Raw genomic sequence first — 14,932 nt, forward strand, 5'->3', positions numbered from 1 at the left:
ACTAGGCTACCATTAATTTTAATGAGACAGACCTTGGCCTATTGAGTAAATTGGCATAGATGCAAAACCAAGTCCCATTTACTGGGTTGATTTAGGCAGATATTTGGTGATTTTAAAGGTAGGCCTGCCCAGCAGCTTGTGAAAACACTTCTTCAGCCAAACATCATATACCTGCCACATATGTTGCTGTACTAGGACACCATAAATTTCCAGGTTTCTTGCATCAGCTTGGACTGGGAGAAAAACAAAATGTATTGAACATGTATGAGGCTGAGGTCACAATAAATAGCTTAAATATTGAGTATTCAGTCCACAAGTTTGTATTATATTATTCCATGATAAATTTCACTTTTAATTCCACTGTGGCACAGAAGTTGCCGTCTAATTACAGTTTGACAGGAACCCTTTCACAAGCACTTGGCGTTGTCATGTGGTAATTATGGTTGTCTGAATCAGCTTTTTAAGTAACTTGTTCTTTGTAAGTCAGAGAGGTCATGCTGTTGAAATCCTAAACTGGAGTTACATGAAATATTTTTAGAATCTCAATGAAAATGAAATTGTTTCACTTCTAATCTTAGTATATTTGTGCTCCAAGGCAAATTGTTCATGGTTGAGAAGAAATTGATTATATTCTCAAAGTAAAAACAAAACAAAGCATGTACCATATCAAGTTCTGTGATATGATAAAAGATGAGTAAGTAGAATTGCATGAGTCATCCCAGATATATTTTAGAAGGAAATATAATAAAATGGTTTTAGGTGAAGAAATATTTCATTTATGAGCAACAGTAATAAAAAAGGAATGTTTGTTTTATAACCAGTTCTGAACTTAGAAATAAAACACAGCAATAAAACTCCATCTGCAACACCTGTGGGTTACAGAAATCTACTTTTTATAACAGTCCAACTAGAGAAAATTGTAACCCTCCTTGTTTTTATTTGTATCATTTGATCAAAATTGAAAATGATTCCCCCCAGGCTTAGATCTTTTGATGAGTGGTAGATTGTTTAATATCCCTTTGTATGTGATGTATGCTATATTTTTCAGCAATTTTTGCTGGGTTAGCAGCTTTGGAGAAATAGACTAACCTAGATATACTTTTTCAGTATTATTGAAATTACATTTCCTCAAAGTCATGGCTGGAGCATGCCAACAGTATAGTTTTTAGTTTGATCAAACTTATCTAATTGTGTAAGCCCTGGAATAATTGCCTGACAACAGTAGTCATGAGTGCCATTGACAGAGACAGCTGTAATTCAGATAGATTTTACATTATGATGAGGTTCTTTATAAGAAACGGTTAATTACCATTGTTCATACCTGGTTATGGGATTTAGTACTGTGAAATGAAGCTGAACTTTGGAAGAAGCTTTCACATGTAACTGAGATGTCTGTTTCTTTTAAAAATTATGGATTAGGGTACGTGTTCATATGTGATCAGTAAGAAACTCAGTGGTGAGGTTTCCCACCATTTTGGACAGGAAATGAGAAATTTTTAAAAAAAGTAGGCTCCAACCTCATGTAGTTCATGGTTAGTTGTTTAAGGACAGGGCCTTCTTAGTGACTGCTCCCAGGTGAACACCCTGCCTGTGGAGACTAGGTTGGTTGCCCCATCATCCTTCTCTGTAGGCAAAAATGTTTTTGTTCATCCTGGCAGGCCTTTGGAACAATAAACTAGTCATAATAAAAGCTGTATAAATATGTGCTGTACTATGTGTAAGTGCTCAGGTACACTGTAATGTTCACTTTAATTTTGCATTTAAGATTTTGTATAAATTTGTATTTAATTATAAATTAGCCCCCCAAGTGCCATTTTTGGAAGAAAAACAGGATATAAATTAAGGCTGCAAACTATGCCCATTTGCTCAGAAGTAAGCTGTATTAATGGCTCTTCTTTCTGAGTAGCCATGTTAAGAGTGCACTATAAATAATTCCTGTCTGTGTGAAAATGACTAGCAGTCATTTTCTTAAGAAGAATATTCAGGAAAGGTCATGAGCGCAGCAAAGATCCAACCCATCCTCTTAAAGCAGCAAAGAAAAAGCTATAAGAGATGTGCAATGGTACAAATATCTCTTATTCTCCACAATAGCCCTCGAGCTTCTTTACAAGAGGCATTTACTGTTCATTTGTGGTTCCTCAGTCATGTTAGTTAGGGGAGGCAGGCTCTAGGACCAGTCCTTTGCTTTTTAGCCATTTTTACAGCTTTTTTAGAGTGCGGAAAGCCTGGTAATCTTGCAATAAAGCACTGTAAGAAGCTTGTGTATATCACAATTTTACTTCAACACAGCTGCACCACAAGACCACCTTGAATAGTTAGAAAGGCAGAGAAAGGAACACTGAGAAATAGCACATGTGAAGAACCAACTCTTCAATCTCACTAAAGTGGTGAATTAGAAACCTCATGTACAGATGTCCCATAAACAAATTTCCCACTAGTTCCACTATACTTTTTCCCCTGTCCTTAAGTTGTTTTTAAAATTCTTTTATTTTAACCCTTATGTGCTGAAAGGATGAGATTGAGAAACTGTGCCAGAAGTGCTGAGACAATTCAGAATGTGTATTAACTGTGGGATAAATTATGGATGTCTAAAATACATCGCACTTGAAGCAAATGTGTGCAAGACATGTCATGGAAGGCTGTTTGAATTAGCTATTTGCTTAGCTAATGAATATTGTTATCTTCTTTTTTATCAAATAAAAATCCAAACTATAAACCAAAACATTCAGATCCATGTTGGAAATATCAGGGAAGGACCTGCACACAGAAGTGTTTGTACACACTCATTCAGTATTCCTATTTGAATGAAGAACATTACAGTTATGGGTCTTGTACATCTGGTGATTTTGTAAATCCAGCTTCTAGGGTACCAATGACCACACCAACCAGCTGTACGGGATATGGTGAATTTGGGCTGGACATGGATTAAAAACCACTCTGGGGGGTTTTTAGTTAAGGACTAAAAAAGCTTTAAAATTAATAATTAACTACATAACTGCCAATTTTATAATGTATATACATATTTGGATCTGGGTACCAATATTTTTTCCTGGTTGGAAAGGACCCCTTATGATAGAACAAATGAAAAAGAAAATGTTCTGTAAAGTTGTAGAACTGGGAAGTGACTCGACATTGTAAGTAAAGCCTTAGATTTAACTGAACATGAAATAATCTGATGGCTCCTATTTCCTTCTTTTCTATTAAACAGTATATGCTTTGTTAATTTTACCAGGAGGCATTGTGGATAAGGATCTTCGTCACTACCTCAATTTACGATTCCAGAAGGGTTCAGTGGACCACGAGCTCCAGCAGATAATCCGAGACAATCTCTACCTCCGAACAGTGCCATGTGAGTCCTTGCATTTTGCTTCTTAAGACATGTCCAAATACTGATTCTTATGGACACAGTAGTTCACAGCCATAGAAACGTGTATGGGTTTTGTTCAGGCTCATTATTTTTTCTTGTTGTGTAGAGGACTATCCTGACACTGCTGTCTCAAGTTGTAGCTGGAGGAAGGAGAGCATTTCCCAGTGCCACTGGCTTTATTCTATATAATAAATAAATATATGAATAAAAGTCTAGTGTTGTTGTTGAAGATGGTTATTAATAACTGGAATATCTAAACAATTTCATGGGCAGTTTTGAGAACTGAAGTAGGGTCTTTGCAAACACTAAAAGGAGAAAAGCAGGGTGGGGCTGGGGGGAAGAACTGAGAAGAGGCACATGGAACAGGGTTGGATTTCATTGCAGCAGGATCTGCTAATCTTAAGTACTTTGGGGAGATAAATGCTATCTCTGAAAGAGGCATGCTAACAAACCATCTAGAAATATTATTTGTGCTGATTATATACCAGTACTTGACATGGGGTGACTGGGTAATAGAATTAATGAAAGCTGGAATGCTTGCATTTGTACAAATAAAAATAAAACCTAGTGTTTTTAAACCAGCACTAGGAATATATTCTTTGTCAGGGTCATTGGTTTTACATCAGAAAAAAATAAATGAAATGTTGTGATGATAGCTATTTTATATTCTAACAGAGATATGAATGTTGAAGGCTGCAATATCAATTTTCTTCATTTTTATGTCATGAAAGAAAGTAGAAATCAAGCACCTAAAAGGCACAAGGGATTATTTGTTTGTCTGTTTAAGGTGGAAATAAATAAATTAGACTTCAAGGTGTAATATTTGGATCTACACATTATTATTATTAGGATAACCATTATTATTTGTGGAAATTTATCACATCTTAACTTGACTAAGTTTGTTTAAATCATATGAGAAAGAAGGCAATTTCTCACCAATTCTTGACATTTGAAAAGACACAAGGGATACAGTGTAAGGCTCTCTTTGTTAGGTGCCCTGTAGAACTGCACAGGACTATAGGAAATGGGGTTATTGCCATAAAAGGTAAAGGTAAAAGTTTCCCCTTGACATTAAGTCCAGTCATGCCTGACTCTAGGGGGCGGTGCTCATCTCCGTTTCCTAGCCGAGGGAGCCAGCGTTTGTCCACAGACAGTCTCCGTGGTCATGTGGCCGGCATGACTAAACCCCGAAGTGCACGGAACGCTGTTACCTGCCCACCGAAGTGGTACCTTTTCATCTACTTGCATTTGCATGCTTTCAAACTGCAAGGTTGGCAGGAGCTGGGACGGAGCAATGGGAACTCACCCCATCGTGCAGATTCAAATCAGCAACCTTTCGATCTACCAGCCCAGTGGTTTAAACCACTGTGCCACCTGCAGTTCCGTTATTGGCATGGACATACCCAACTTGCTGACTGGATTTGGAGGGCTGGGGCTGAGAAGGAACCTTTTTGCTCTGCTCTGGTTCTGGGACCAGCTGAGGCCTTAGCCTCTCTCTCTCTCTCCCCTTCCCTATTTAGCCTCTTTCTATTCAATATGGCTTACTATGGTCTACTTCTCAGTTGCTGGATGAAAGATGCAGAAGAAGTTGGCTCTTATTTCTTTTCTGCGTCCTTCTTCATGGAAAATGCAATTAAGTTCATTCTGCCTCTTTCTGTGTCACACCTGGTGGTTATGATGACAGGCAGTCCCTGGGTTGCAAATGAGCTCCATTCCTAAGTAAATGTAAATTCGTCTTTAAGTCAAATTTATATATAATGAAAATGTTAAATATAATGATGCTTCAAGAAGCCCATATAGCTTATCAGTCAGAAATAACTCCTATAGCACTGTCATCGGGCATAGTTTTGGATGCATGTTGGCACCAGATGAAGGTGTCCATACCATATTAATGGAACTCTCTGTTTAGCTGTGTGTCTCAATGGCTATGGCATTACTATGACAAAAATGTTTTGGGTAAGTTCATATTAGCTTCTGATGCCATAGTGTTGCTCTACTGTTATAATTTCAAGAACTGAACTGAAAATACGAAGGACAAGCAGTTTATACTGTTCTACCTTTGCAACAACTAGCTCATTTCATTTTCCTACTGCCTTTCCTTTTAACCTTTGTACACAGAGATAACAAAACACACAGCTAAAGTGCTAGTCAAATCTTCACATTTCTACACACATCTATAACAACTCAGAACCTACAAATGGAAATCCAATCAAACTACATTTTTCAGTTATTCCATACCTTAGGTCGCCTGTCCTTCCATTTTCCCTTTTTCTTTTTCCGTTAAGGTGTAACCCTATGGTGTCGTGAGATTGTCTGGGAAGGGCAGAGGATTATTTCAAGTCCCATCTCTGAAGTGGGACTCTGAAAGCCAAGCTGCTGTCCCACCTTCACAGCCAGTGCAGAAAGAACTGGTCTGCCACCTCTCCAAGCCTGCAACTGGGCCTCATAGCAACTGAAAAGGGTGGAGAGGGGAGGAGCCTGCACCCAATGACTTGCACCAATTCCCGTCCTCCTCCCCTCTCCCTTCCCAGTGCATTATTGACATGGTCAAAGCTGTCCATCCAGACAGCAGCAAGAGGCTATTGCTGCCCACACTTCACTCTGTGGGTTGGTTGCAGGTCAGCCTCTGAGTTTTGTGGCTTACATGTATCGAGAGTGGGGGGTTTGACATGCATTGTAAATCTGGCCTATGTTCCTTGGAGCCATTCAGTGTTGGTTATGTGTTCATTTGCTTCTAATATGTGTACCTGATCTAATCAATCTTTCTTTTATTTGGCCCAGGTAACATATGTAGCATATGAAACATAAATTTTGTTTGTTGTGATATTAAATGGCACTTCAGTTTTGAACAGTTGTAATTGAACAAAGAGACTGGGCCCACGCCTGCTACATAAGAGGCTTCAAAGTTTGTGGATGCAGATTTTGACTTGGAGGAGGAGGAGGGATGAAAATGAACAACTGAAATGCCAAAGCATTGTTCTTGACTTCTCCAATAGTCTTCTCTTGCCTCACAAAGCTATCTGCAATACTCTTCTTTTGTGTCTCAGAGCTAGCCTAGCTGGTCAGCTTTAACATAAGCCTTCTTTAAGTGAGAAAGCCTTTGTCCTGGTCTGCTTGGAAAGAGGGGAAGGAGGAGGATCAGGTCAGCAGGGGCTGATATGATTGTCAATGAGCTCTGTAGAAAAACTGTGAAGGAAAAAGAAGAAAATAAGTACATTAACTTCCAAGTGGGATTCAACCATAAATAGCATATGAACTGGGTCAAAATGTGTGGTGGGAAATGTAGAAGAACAAATCAAGAGAATCTGCATTGGATTCCTAGAAAAGGCTAGGAAAAGTGGCCTGGACATTTATACTGATAAGGAAGCTTGGCAAAGCCTAAAGCATCAATCCTAACAGATTTCAATTACTACGATAGTGACATGAATGACAATAGCAACATTTCTAAGTAGGAAGACATGCTTTTCGAAATGGTGTTAAACTCTTTCTTCCTCCATAGTTTATCACAAGCAGGAAAATAGAAGTGAGCACTCTGGAGAATCATGAGGCTTTCTCCAAAACATTTCATAATATTTATGGGGGTGAAAAAGCCTCATAGTGTCGGATTTTTAAAATGAAAGTCTGATTGATTGAGGTGACTCAGTATTATGGCTGATGCTGGTGAAAAAGTTTTATTATAAATGAAGTGAAATGTGGAAGGATGGAAAGTGGGCAAGAATATTGTGTAACAGGGCCTGGGATAAGATACAAGTCCTTTGTCTCTGATCACAGATCAGGTTATACACACCTCTTTTGAGCAGGCATGTGAATGGCACTGATAATATAATATTTGTATTGATTTATGATGGAATTTGTATCTTGAGCAGCTTAAAACAATAACACATCAAAATACACCAACATAATATATCCTGCTATATCACCTATCTAATCTATCTATCTATCTATCTATCTATCTATCTATCTATGTGATTGATTATATATATTATAATACATTTAATACAGTATTGATTGCAAAAGGCTAAGAAAGTTCTGTCAACTGGAACAAATTAAATTTGTTGTAAAATCAGGTTACCCATTAAAAAAGGAGGGAATTATTACATTCCCCCCCCCCCTCCCCAGAATTATTGCCACAGGCATTCACGAAAGCAGCTATCCTAGCTCTGTGGAATGTTTCCGCAGCACAGGGGTGAAACTAGAAATGTATAAGAATTTATTTCCTGTTTTTAAATAATGCAAGTGTGCCATAAACATTAAATGCACACTGTTAAAGTGTGCATTTTAGTGAGAAATTGAGCACATTTTCCCTGCTAAATAAAAAATAAAAAAGCTCAGGAACACAACCAAGGCAAGTTTTGAAAAGAAAGAGCCTCAGTGAGTTTGAATATTTTATGTTTCCCCCACCACTAGCTGTAATAACAGCCTATCTAACCGTGAAGAGTCTGAAACAGCACCTTATATAACAAAGTGCTTCAGGATGGTGGCAGACACAGCCTGTTCCAAAAGCAAGTCACTGGCAACTGGGATTGGAAGAAAAGCGCAAAAGGCAGGAGGGCAAGTGGTGGGTTGTAGCTGTTGGAAAGAAGAAGAGCGAAGTTCCAATAGGTCAGGTCTCTGTGCTCTGATCCACTGCAAGAGGCATTATAGTGTGGAGAAGCAGTGTGTCTTTAGGAGCACGGATTAATTGAGTCTGAGAGTCCAATATTAATTCACGTTGCTTTCATTTGTGTTTTCTCCCTTTATGCACATTACTCCAATTAAATAATTTGAGAAAGTACCTTTTAACAATTCAGTTCTTAGCTGCATTGTTCTTCGTCTCTGATGGTGAGATTGCTTTTTTACTCAACCTGTTTCAGTGAAAACCCAACTCTTTATTTCCTTGCTTGCTAGACTACTTAATGGTCAAGTTTGGATAATCAGATCTCAGTTTAGTAAACCATAATATGCACAACTACACATAACTACTTACTGCCTTTTTTTACATGAACCACAGTCAAAACCTAACAAGCACAGTTATCCGTTTTGTTTGACCCAGAAAACTATGGTTCCTTGTCTTGGAACAGTCCCCAAACCAACCAAATGCAATGTACGTTAAAGACCCTGGGGAGTTCCAAAGCTGTGAACCACAGCTCCTGAGTTCAGACAAAATGGAGAAATATCATGAAAGACTTCCTGTTTGGATCACTACTCTCAAAAGGGAGAAGCAAAGACGTCATGTATGAGCGAAACCCTCATAAGACAAGCTGTGATAAATCAATGTGGCCAGAAATATTTAACAGGACAATTCCAGCTGTATTTTATGAAATGGATACATGTAACAAAGAACAGTCTTTTGTTCAACCTTGAATGTGGCTGATAAGCAATGGCCTGAATTCTTATGTGTTAATCCAACAAGGAGTGCATATTTCCACTATTAACCACTTTCAGAACATTTTCTAGCCTCTTCCCAATGAACTCTTGTAAGAATAGCAAACCTTACCAAAGTTACAGCTTACAGACCTTATCTGATCGAAGTTCTAAATTTCCATCACTCTTATCCACAATTTCCCTAATAAGTTGATGACTGCCCTCAACTAATAACAGGTCTGATTTTAGCATGAAAGATAAGTAGAACCACTTCATTTCTATGCAAAAGCATTATTTATTGAACCACTGACTAGCTGCTTAATTCATGTGTTTTCTCTATTATTTGAATATCTATTGCATACTTAATGTTTATATTTGCATTTAATTATTCATGTATTTTTATTTAACCATGAATGGATATTATTTGACTTTGTGCTGCAGTAGTTGGGCATTTCTTCAGATGGTATAGCCTCTTTTAATTTATTTCATGTGACTTAATGATGAGCTAGATACAGATATATGTAAGTATAATATCATGCATAACTGAAAGCTGGTGTAGTTTACTTCTGAGCTGAGACTCAGGAGGTCTGGGTTCTAGTCCCTACTGAGCCATGAAGCCCACTGGGTGACTTGCAGCCGGTCACGGCCTCTCAGTCTAATCTGCCTCCCAGGGTTGTTCTGAGGACAGAATGGAGAGGAGAAAAGTTGTAAGTCAACATGCTAGAGAAAGTACAAGAGCCACCCACTTTACTAAAAGAAGAAAGGGGGAATATAAATGCAATGTAATAATAATAGCCAACATCTTGGCAGTGCTATGATACAAGTTTTCCTGTTTTCATGATGCAAGGTGTAGCCCTTGAGCAATAGCAGTGGTAAAGGAGGATTATTCATTTTGAATAGTATTGGGTGAAGAACATTTATGGATAGAAGTATTCCATGTGGTATCGGAGAAGCAATAATAAAAGCTAAGAGGATCATAGCCATGCCAAATATGGAAGGTTTATGTTCATTAATTATTTGGGGCCTGCACTGCAAGGGCTACCCATTAAGTTTTGTTGGAGATATTTGGTTATCTTCTATCTAGGAACAGCATTCATATAATCTGGCAGCAATATTGAATGGTGTATCCATAAATGCCAAATATTGGCAGCACTTTCTTTGAGCTAATGCACTCTCAGGCTTTTGTGGGGCCTGCTTCATGTATGAACTGGTACCACACCTCTAATACCTGCTTTCTGTCATGTTCTGATGATCCTTACATATATGAATATGTATAGAAACACCAAAATTGAACCCAGAGCAGGCACTAGCTGTACTGCATCTAAGAAAAAACAGGATCTTTACAGCAGGTCATACAAGTTGGATAATTCATATGATGGCTTTTAGATACAAAGTAGTAAACCTTGAAGAGAGAGCTAATGTTATTGGATCCTAGAGATGCAATGCAGAGACACTGAGAGCATAAAATTCCAGCGAAATGATTACATCTGGAAACAAAGAGTAACAGCAGCGAGTGTAGCACACAAATAACTTATTAAACAGGATAAATTAGTATGCACAGTCTCAAGCAAAACTTCATTGTCTTTGTTTTAAGATGTAAATCCTTAAGTGGTATGGATTCTAGCTTGGCTGTGGGGCCCTTTTGTGGCATCCTGCCAAGGTTGAGTGTCATTCTGATTGAGAGCAATCTCCTGATGAGGTATACTGGTGAAGAACAAATTAGCTCCAACCTAATAGTTGCACAGCTATACGTAAAGGCTTAGTTTGCAGAAAGAGACCCAATCCTGAAACTTATTGAGCTGCCTTGAGCAAATCGCTGTCTTTTAGCCCATCCCTACTACAGTGTATTGTTTTCAGGATAAATTGGTATTAAACCTCAGTGTATGCTGTTCAGCTTTCCTTGTACAAAAGCAAAACATATGTCCAATGGATAAAAATTGCTCAGCCTTTGTTTACCATTTCAGTGACAAGTATGTTCCTCTGAGCTGTAAAATATAATACAAGAACCCCAGCAATGTTAATAGCAACTGCAAAAAGGGAGGAACAATTTAGAAAGGAAACTTTCACAGAGGTAAACTGTCTCACAGCAGTTCTGGAGTCCTCTGTGTTGCATTTTAGATAAAAAAGTACACATTTGGAGTTCTACTCCAGGATCTGTTTCAGGCATCATGTCTGTTTATCCAGATGTTCTCAATTCACTTTACTCAGCATACATTCTGCAACTGCAAGACTTCATGGACTACCAACTTGTTTATATGGAAAAAAGAGTCAGGATGCTTGTCTTCACATGTTTGATGCACATAGGAGAAGTAAGGGACATTGTTATTATAAGCCTTTCAGAAGTGTACATGTAAGCACAGCCATAGCTACTAGAATTCATGGCCTTTATCTTCCCCAAGACCTTGTTTACATATTTCAGCAATTCTTTTTTGCACCGTGTGGCTACTAGTAGTTCCTTGTATTATTCACAAGGAAACCTGTGCTGGGGAAAGGGCTAATGCACACCTGCTATGCTGCTCCAATTGAATTCTGGCTGCTTTTTGGTAGAAATGAACATGCTGAGAGATCTGATCATGCATTCGTGGTCTATTCTGGTTTTGTCTGCATAACAACATGGCAACATAAGAGAACAACATGAAGCATTGATGGAAATCTAGCAGTAATCAGTGCTTCTCAGAATGGAATATGGAACAGAACAACTCAGGAGAAATTCCACGAAAACAGCAGATGCTCTTTTCTGTACAGAAGGTGGGTGGGAGCTGCATGGCAATTGAGTCCAGAGTCTGATCTATTGCACCGCTGGCTGCCATGCCTTACATGGGCTCTTCCAGAGGAACAGTGTGAGAGGAGGAGGAAAATAACAGAGGTTCAGGAGAAAAGGAAGCAAGTGGGAGCAGTTGCTGATAGGAAGCTAAATTAAAGACAAAGGAAAGAGTGATAGAACTTGTGGGACAATTTCTGTAAGCAGCAGTGGTTTTGAAAATGCGTTGCTCTAAAGTAGGCTTTAAAGAGTGGCTACAAGAAGAGATGTAAGTGTTTGCAAACAATTAAGAAGACATCTTCTCTTTAAAACAAATCCTGTACTCTTGCCATTTGATTATACTAACTCAGAGCAAGATTTCAAGGGAGCCCCCAGTGCCATAGATAACAGATTATGCAATATATTATAGAATAGTTCTGTGTCTTCCAATTATTCAAAGGATTTTGGCAAAAAGGTTTAGAGTTGCATTAATTGTACTCTGTACGCAAACTGTGAAAGAAACATGTTTTACCCTTTTTCATTATTATTAAACATGTGCACCTATATATTATCAACATCAATACCTAATGATGCTTGCTCTTTTATGAATACTAAAAGGGATTTAAAGGTTATGTTACTTTTTAATTTTAGCTCACAGTTTCACTGCATGTAAGATGATAGTTCATAATTACAGGCTTCTGCTTTTCACACTGGAAAATATTAGAGAACGAGAGAGAGAAGATCTAAAATATATCAGAACTTGGAGCAACAAAGAGAATCCTAATTAAAAGAAATTATCTGAATGTGCAATTAGCACTGGGTAAGTACAGCAAGCAATTAATAATAGGTTAGAAGTAGTACGCTTTAGCTGGCATATCATAGCATATAAGTAACCACCCCTGGCAAGATGTAAATATGTAGAAAACGGGCAGCATTGTTGCACTTTATCAACAACATCTTTGTTACATCTACATGCAGACTCTGAAGTGTCAAGTTTATTTATAGTTTGCCACACATTAAATGGGATATGTGCACCACAGTGCTATATTCTAGTAGCAACAAAAGTAGCTTTAATGTATGAAGTGAGTGAAAATCCATTTGCCCAGCTATCACTGGTCCATTGGAAAAGGAAACTGATCTTTGTGAAGCTAGAGACAGGTTCCTCTTCCATCCATTTTTGCTCCTTCTTTTCCTCTCTTCCCCATTCCTTTCTTAATTACAGGCAAGACTGCCTATGACTAAATCTGAGAACTTCCTTTTTAAGCTCAAGAGCATTAGTTCATCCAGAACAAGCTAAGTTTTTCAGAGCCCTGTTCTGGGGAAGGCTCCCATTCGGAGGACTTAGTTTCTTCAATTGGTCCCCCCTTCCAACCAATGTGCATGTTGTTGGTTGTTGTTGTTAGTCGCGAAGTCGTGTCCGGCCCATTGCAACCCCATGGAAGACATTCCTCCAGGCCTTCCTGTCCTCCACCATCTCCCGGAGTCCACCTAAGCTCACACCAACTGCTTCAGTGACTCCATCTAGCCACCTCATTCTCTGCCGTCCCCTTCTTCTTTTGTCATCTATTGTTCCCAGCATTAGGCTCTTCTCCAGGGAGTCCTTCCTTCTCATTAGATGGCCATAGTATTTGAGTTTCATCTTCAGTATCTGGGCTTCTAAAGAGCAGACAGAGTTGATTTCCTCTAGAACTGACCGGTTTGATCACCTTGCAGTCCAAGGGACTCGCAAGAGTCTGCTCCACCACCACAATTCAAAGGCCTCAATTCTTCGGTGTTCAGCCTTCCTTATGGTCCAGCTTTCACAGACATACATTGCAACTGGGAAAACCATAGCCTTGACTATACGCACTTTTGTTGGCAGGGTGATTTCTCTGCTTTTTAGTATGCTGTCTAGATTTACCATAGCTTTCCTCCCCAGGAGCAAGCATCTTTTAATTTCTTGGCTGTAGTCCCCATCTGCGATGATCTTGGAGCCCAGGAAAATAAAATCTGTCACTACCTCCATTTCTTCCCCATCTATTTGCCAGGGAATGAGAGGGGATGCCATGATCTTAGTTTTCTTAATGTTGAGTTTCAAGCCAACTATTGCACTCTCCTCCTTCACCCGCATCAAGAGGCTCTTTAGTTCCTCTTCACTTTCTGCCATTAGAGTGGTATCATCTGCATACCTGAGGTTGTTGATATTTCTCCCAGCAATCTTAATTCCAACTGGTGATTCATCTAGCCCCGCCTTTCTCATGATGTGATCTGCATATAAGTTAAATAGGCAGGGCAACAGTATACAGCCTTGCCAAAATCCTTTCTCAATTTTGAACCAATCATTGGTTCCGTGTCCAGTTCTCACTGTTGCTTCTTGACCCACATATAGGTTTCTCAAGAGACAAATAAGATGATCTGGTACTCCCATCTCTTGAAGAACTTGCCACAATTTGTTGTGTTCCACACAATCAAAGGCTTTAGCATAGTCAATGAAGCAGAAGTAGATATTTTTCTGGAACTCCCTAGCTTTCTCCATGATCCAGCGTATGTTGGCAATTTGATCTCTAGTTTCTCTCCCTCTTCAAAATCCTGCCTGTACTTCTGGTAGTTCTTGGTCCACATACTGCTGGAGCCTAGCTTGTAGGATTTTGAGCATCACTTTGCTAGCATGTGAAATGAGTGCAATGGTGCGGTAGTTTGAACATTCTTTGGCATTGCCCTTCTTGGGGATCGGAATGTAAACTGACCTTTTCCAATCCTGTGGCCACTGCTGAGTTTTCCAAGTTTGCTGGCATATTGAGTGTAGCACTTTCACTGCATTGTCTTTTAAGTTTTTGAATAGCTCAGCTGGAATACTGACACCTCCACTAGCTTTGTTGTTGCTCAGACTTCCTAAGGCCCATTTGACTTCACATTCCATGATGTCTGGCTAGAGGTCAGTGACCACCCCATTGTGGTTATCAGGGACGTTAAGTTCTTTCTTGTATAGTTCTTCTGTGTAATCTTGCCACCTCTTCTTGATCTCTTCTGCCTCTGTTAGGTTCCTGCCAGTTTGGTCCTTTATCATGCCCATCTTTGCATGAAATGTTCCCTTCATATCTCCAATTTTCTTGAAGAGATCTCTGGTCATCCCTATTCTATTGTTTTCTTTGCACTGTTCATTTAAGAAGGCTTTCTTATCTCTTCTAGCTATTCTCTGGAATTCTGCATTCAATTGGGTGTATCTTTCTCTTTCTCCCTTGCCTTTCGCTTCCCTTCTTTCCTCAGCTATTTGTAAAGCTTCCTCAGACAGCCATTTTGCTTTCTTGCATTTCTTTTTCTTTGGGATGGTTTTAGTTGCTACCTCTTGTACAAATGTTGATGGTAGTTAAAGCTGAATACTACAGTATGGGTCGCGAATGAGCTTCTCACCAAACATACGTGTCAACCTCTGTTTCCTTGATCAACTTCAGTTCTTAGCTCAGGGATTAGACCAGAAGTGGTCTTCTATCCTAAAACCATTT

General features: G+C 39.0%; 1 protein-coding gene across 7 annotated transcripts in view; it reads left to right on the top strand.

Annotated features, from left to right (window-relative positions):
* MAGI2 (membrane associated guanylate kinase, WW and PDZ domain containing 2) overlaps nt 1-14,932 on the top strand; it is a 708,373-nt gene that overhangs the window by 167,093 nt on the left and 526,348 nt on the right. For all 7 annotated transcript variants that reach the window (XM_044423188.1, XM_044423195.1, XM_044423191.1 and 4 more), the window contains one exon: nt 3,233-3,349. In XM_044423188.1, the coding sequence (XP_044279123.1) occupies nt 3,233-3,349 (117 nt within the window). The remainder of the gene's footprint in view (nt 1-3,232; nt 3,350-14,932) is intronic.

The sequence above is a fragment of the Varanus komodoensis genome, unplaced genomic scaffold (assembly GCF_004798865.1).
Source record: "Varanus komodoensis strain SLA01 unplaced genomic scaffold, ASM479886v1 scaffold13_3, whole genome shotgun sequence".
Lineage (NCBI taxonomy): Eukaryota > Metazoa > Chordata > Lepidosauria > Squamata > Varanidae > Varanus > Varanus komodoensis.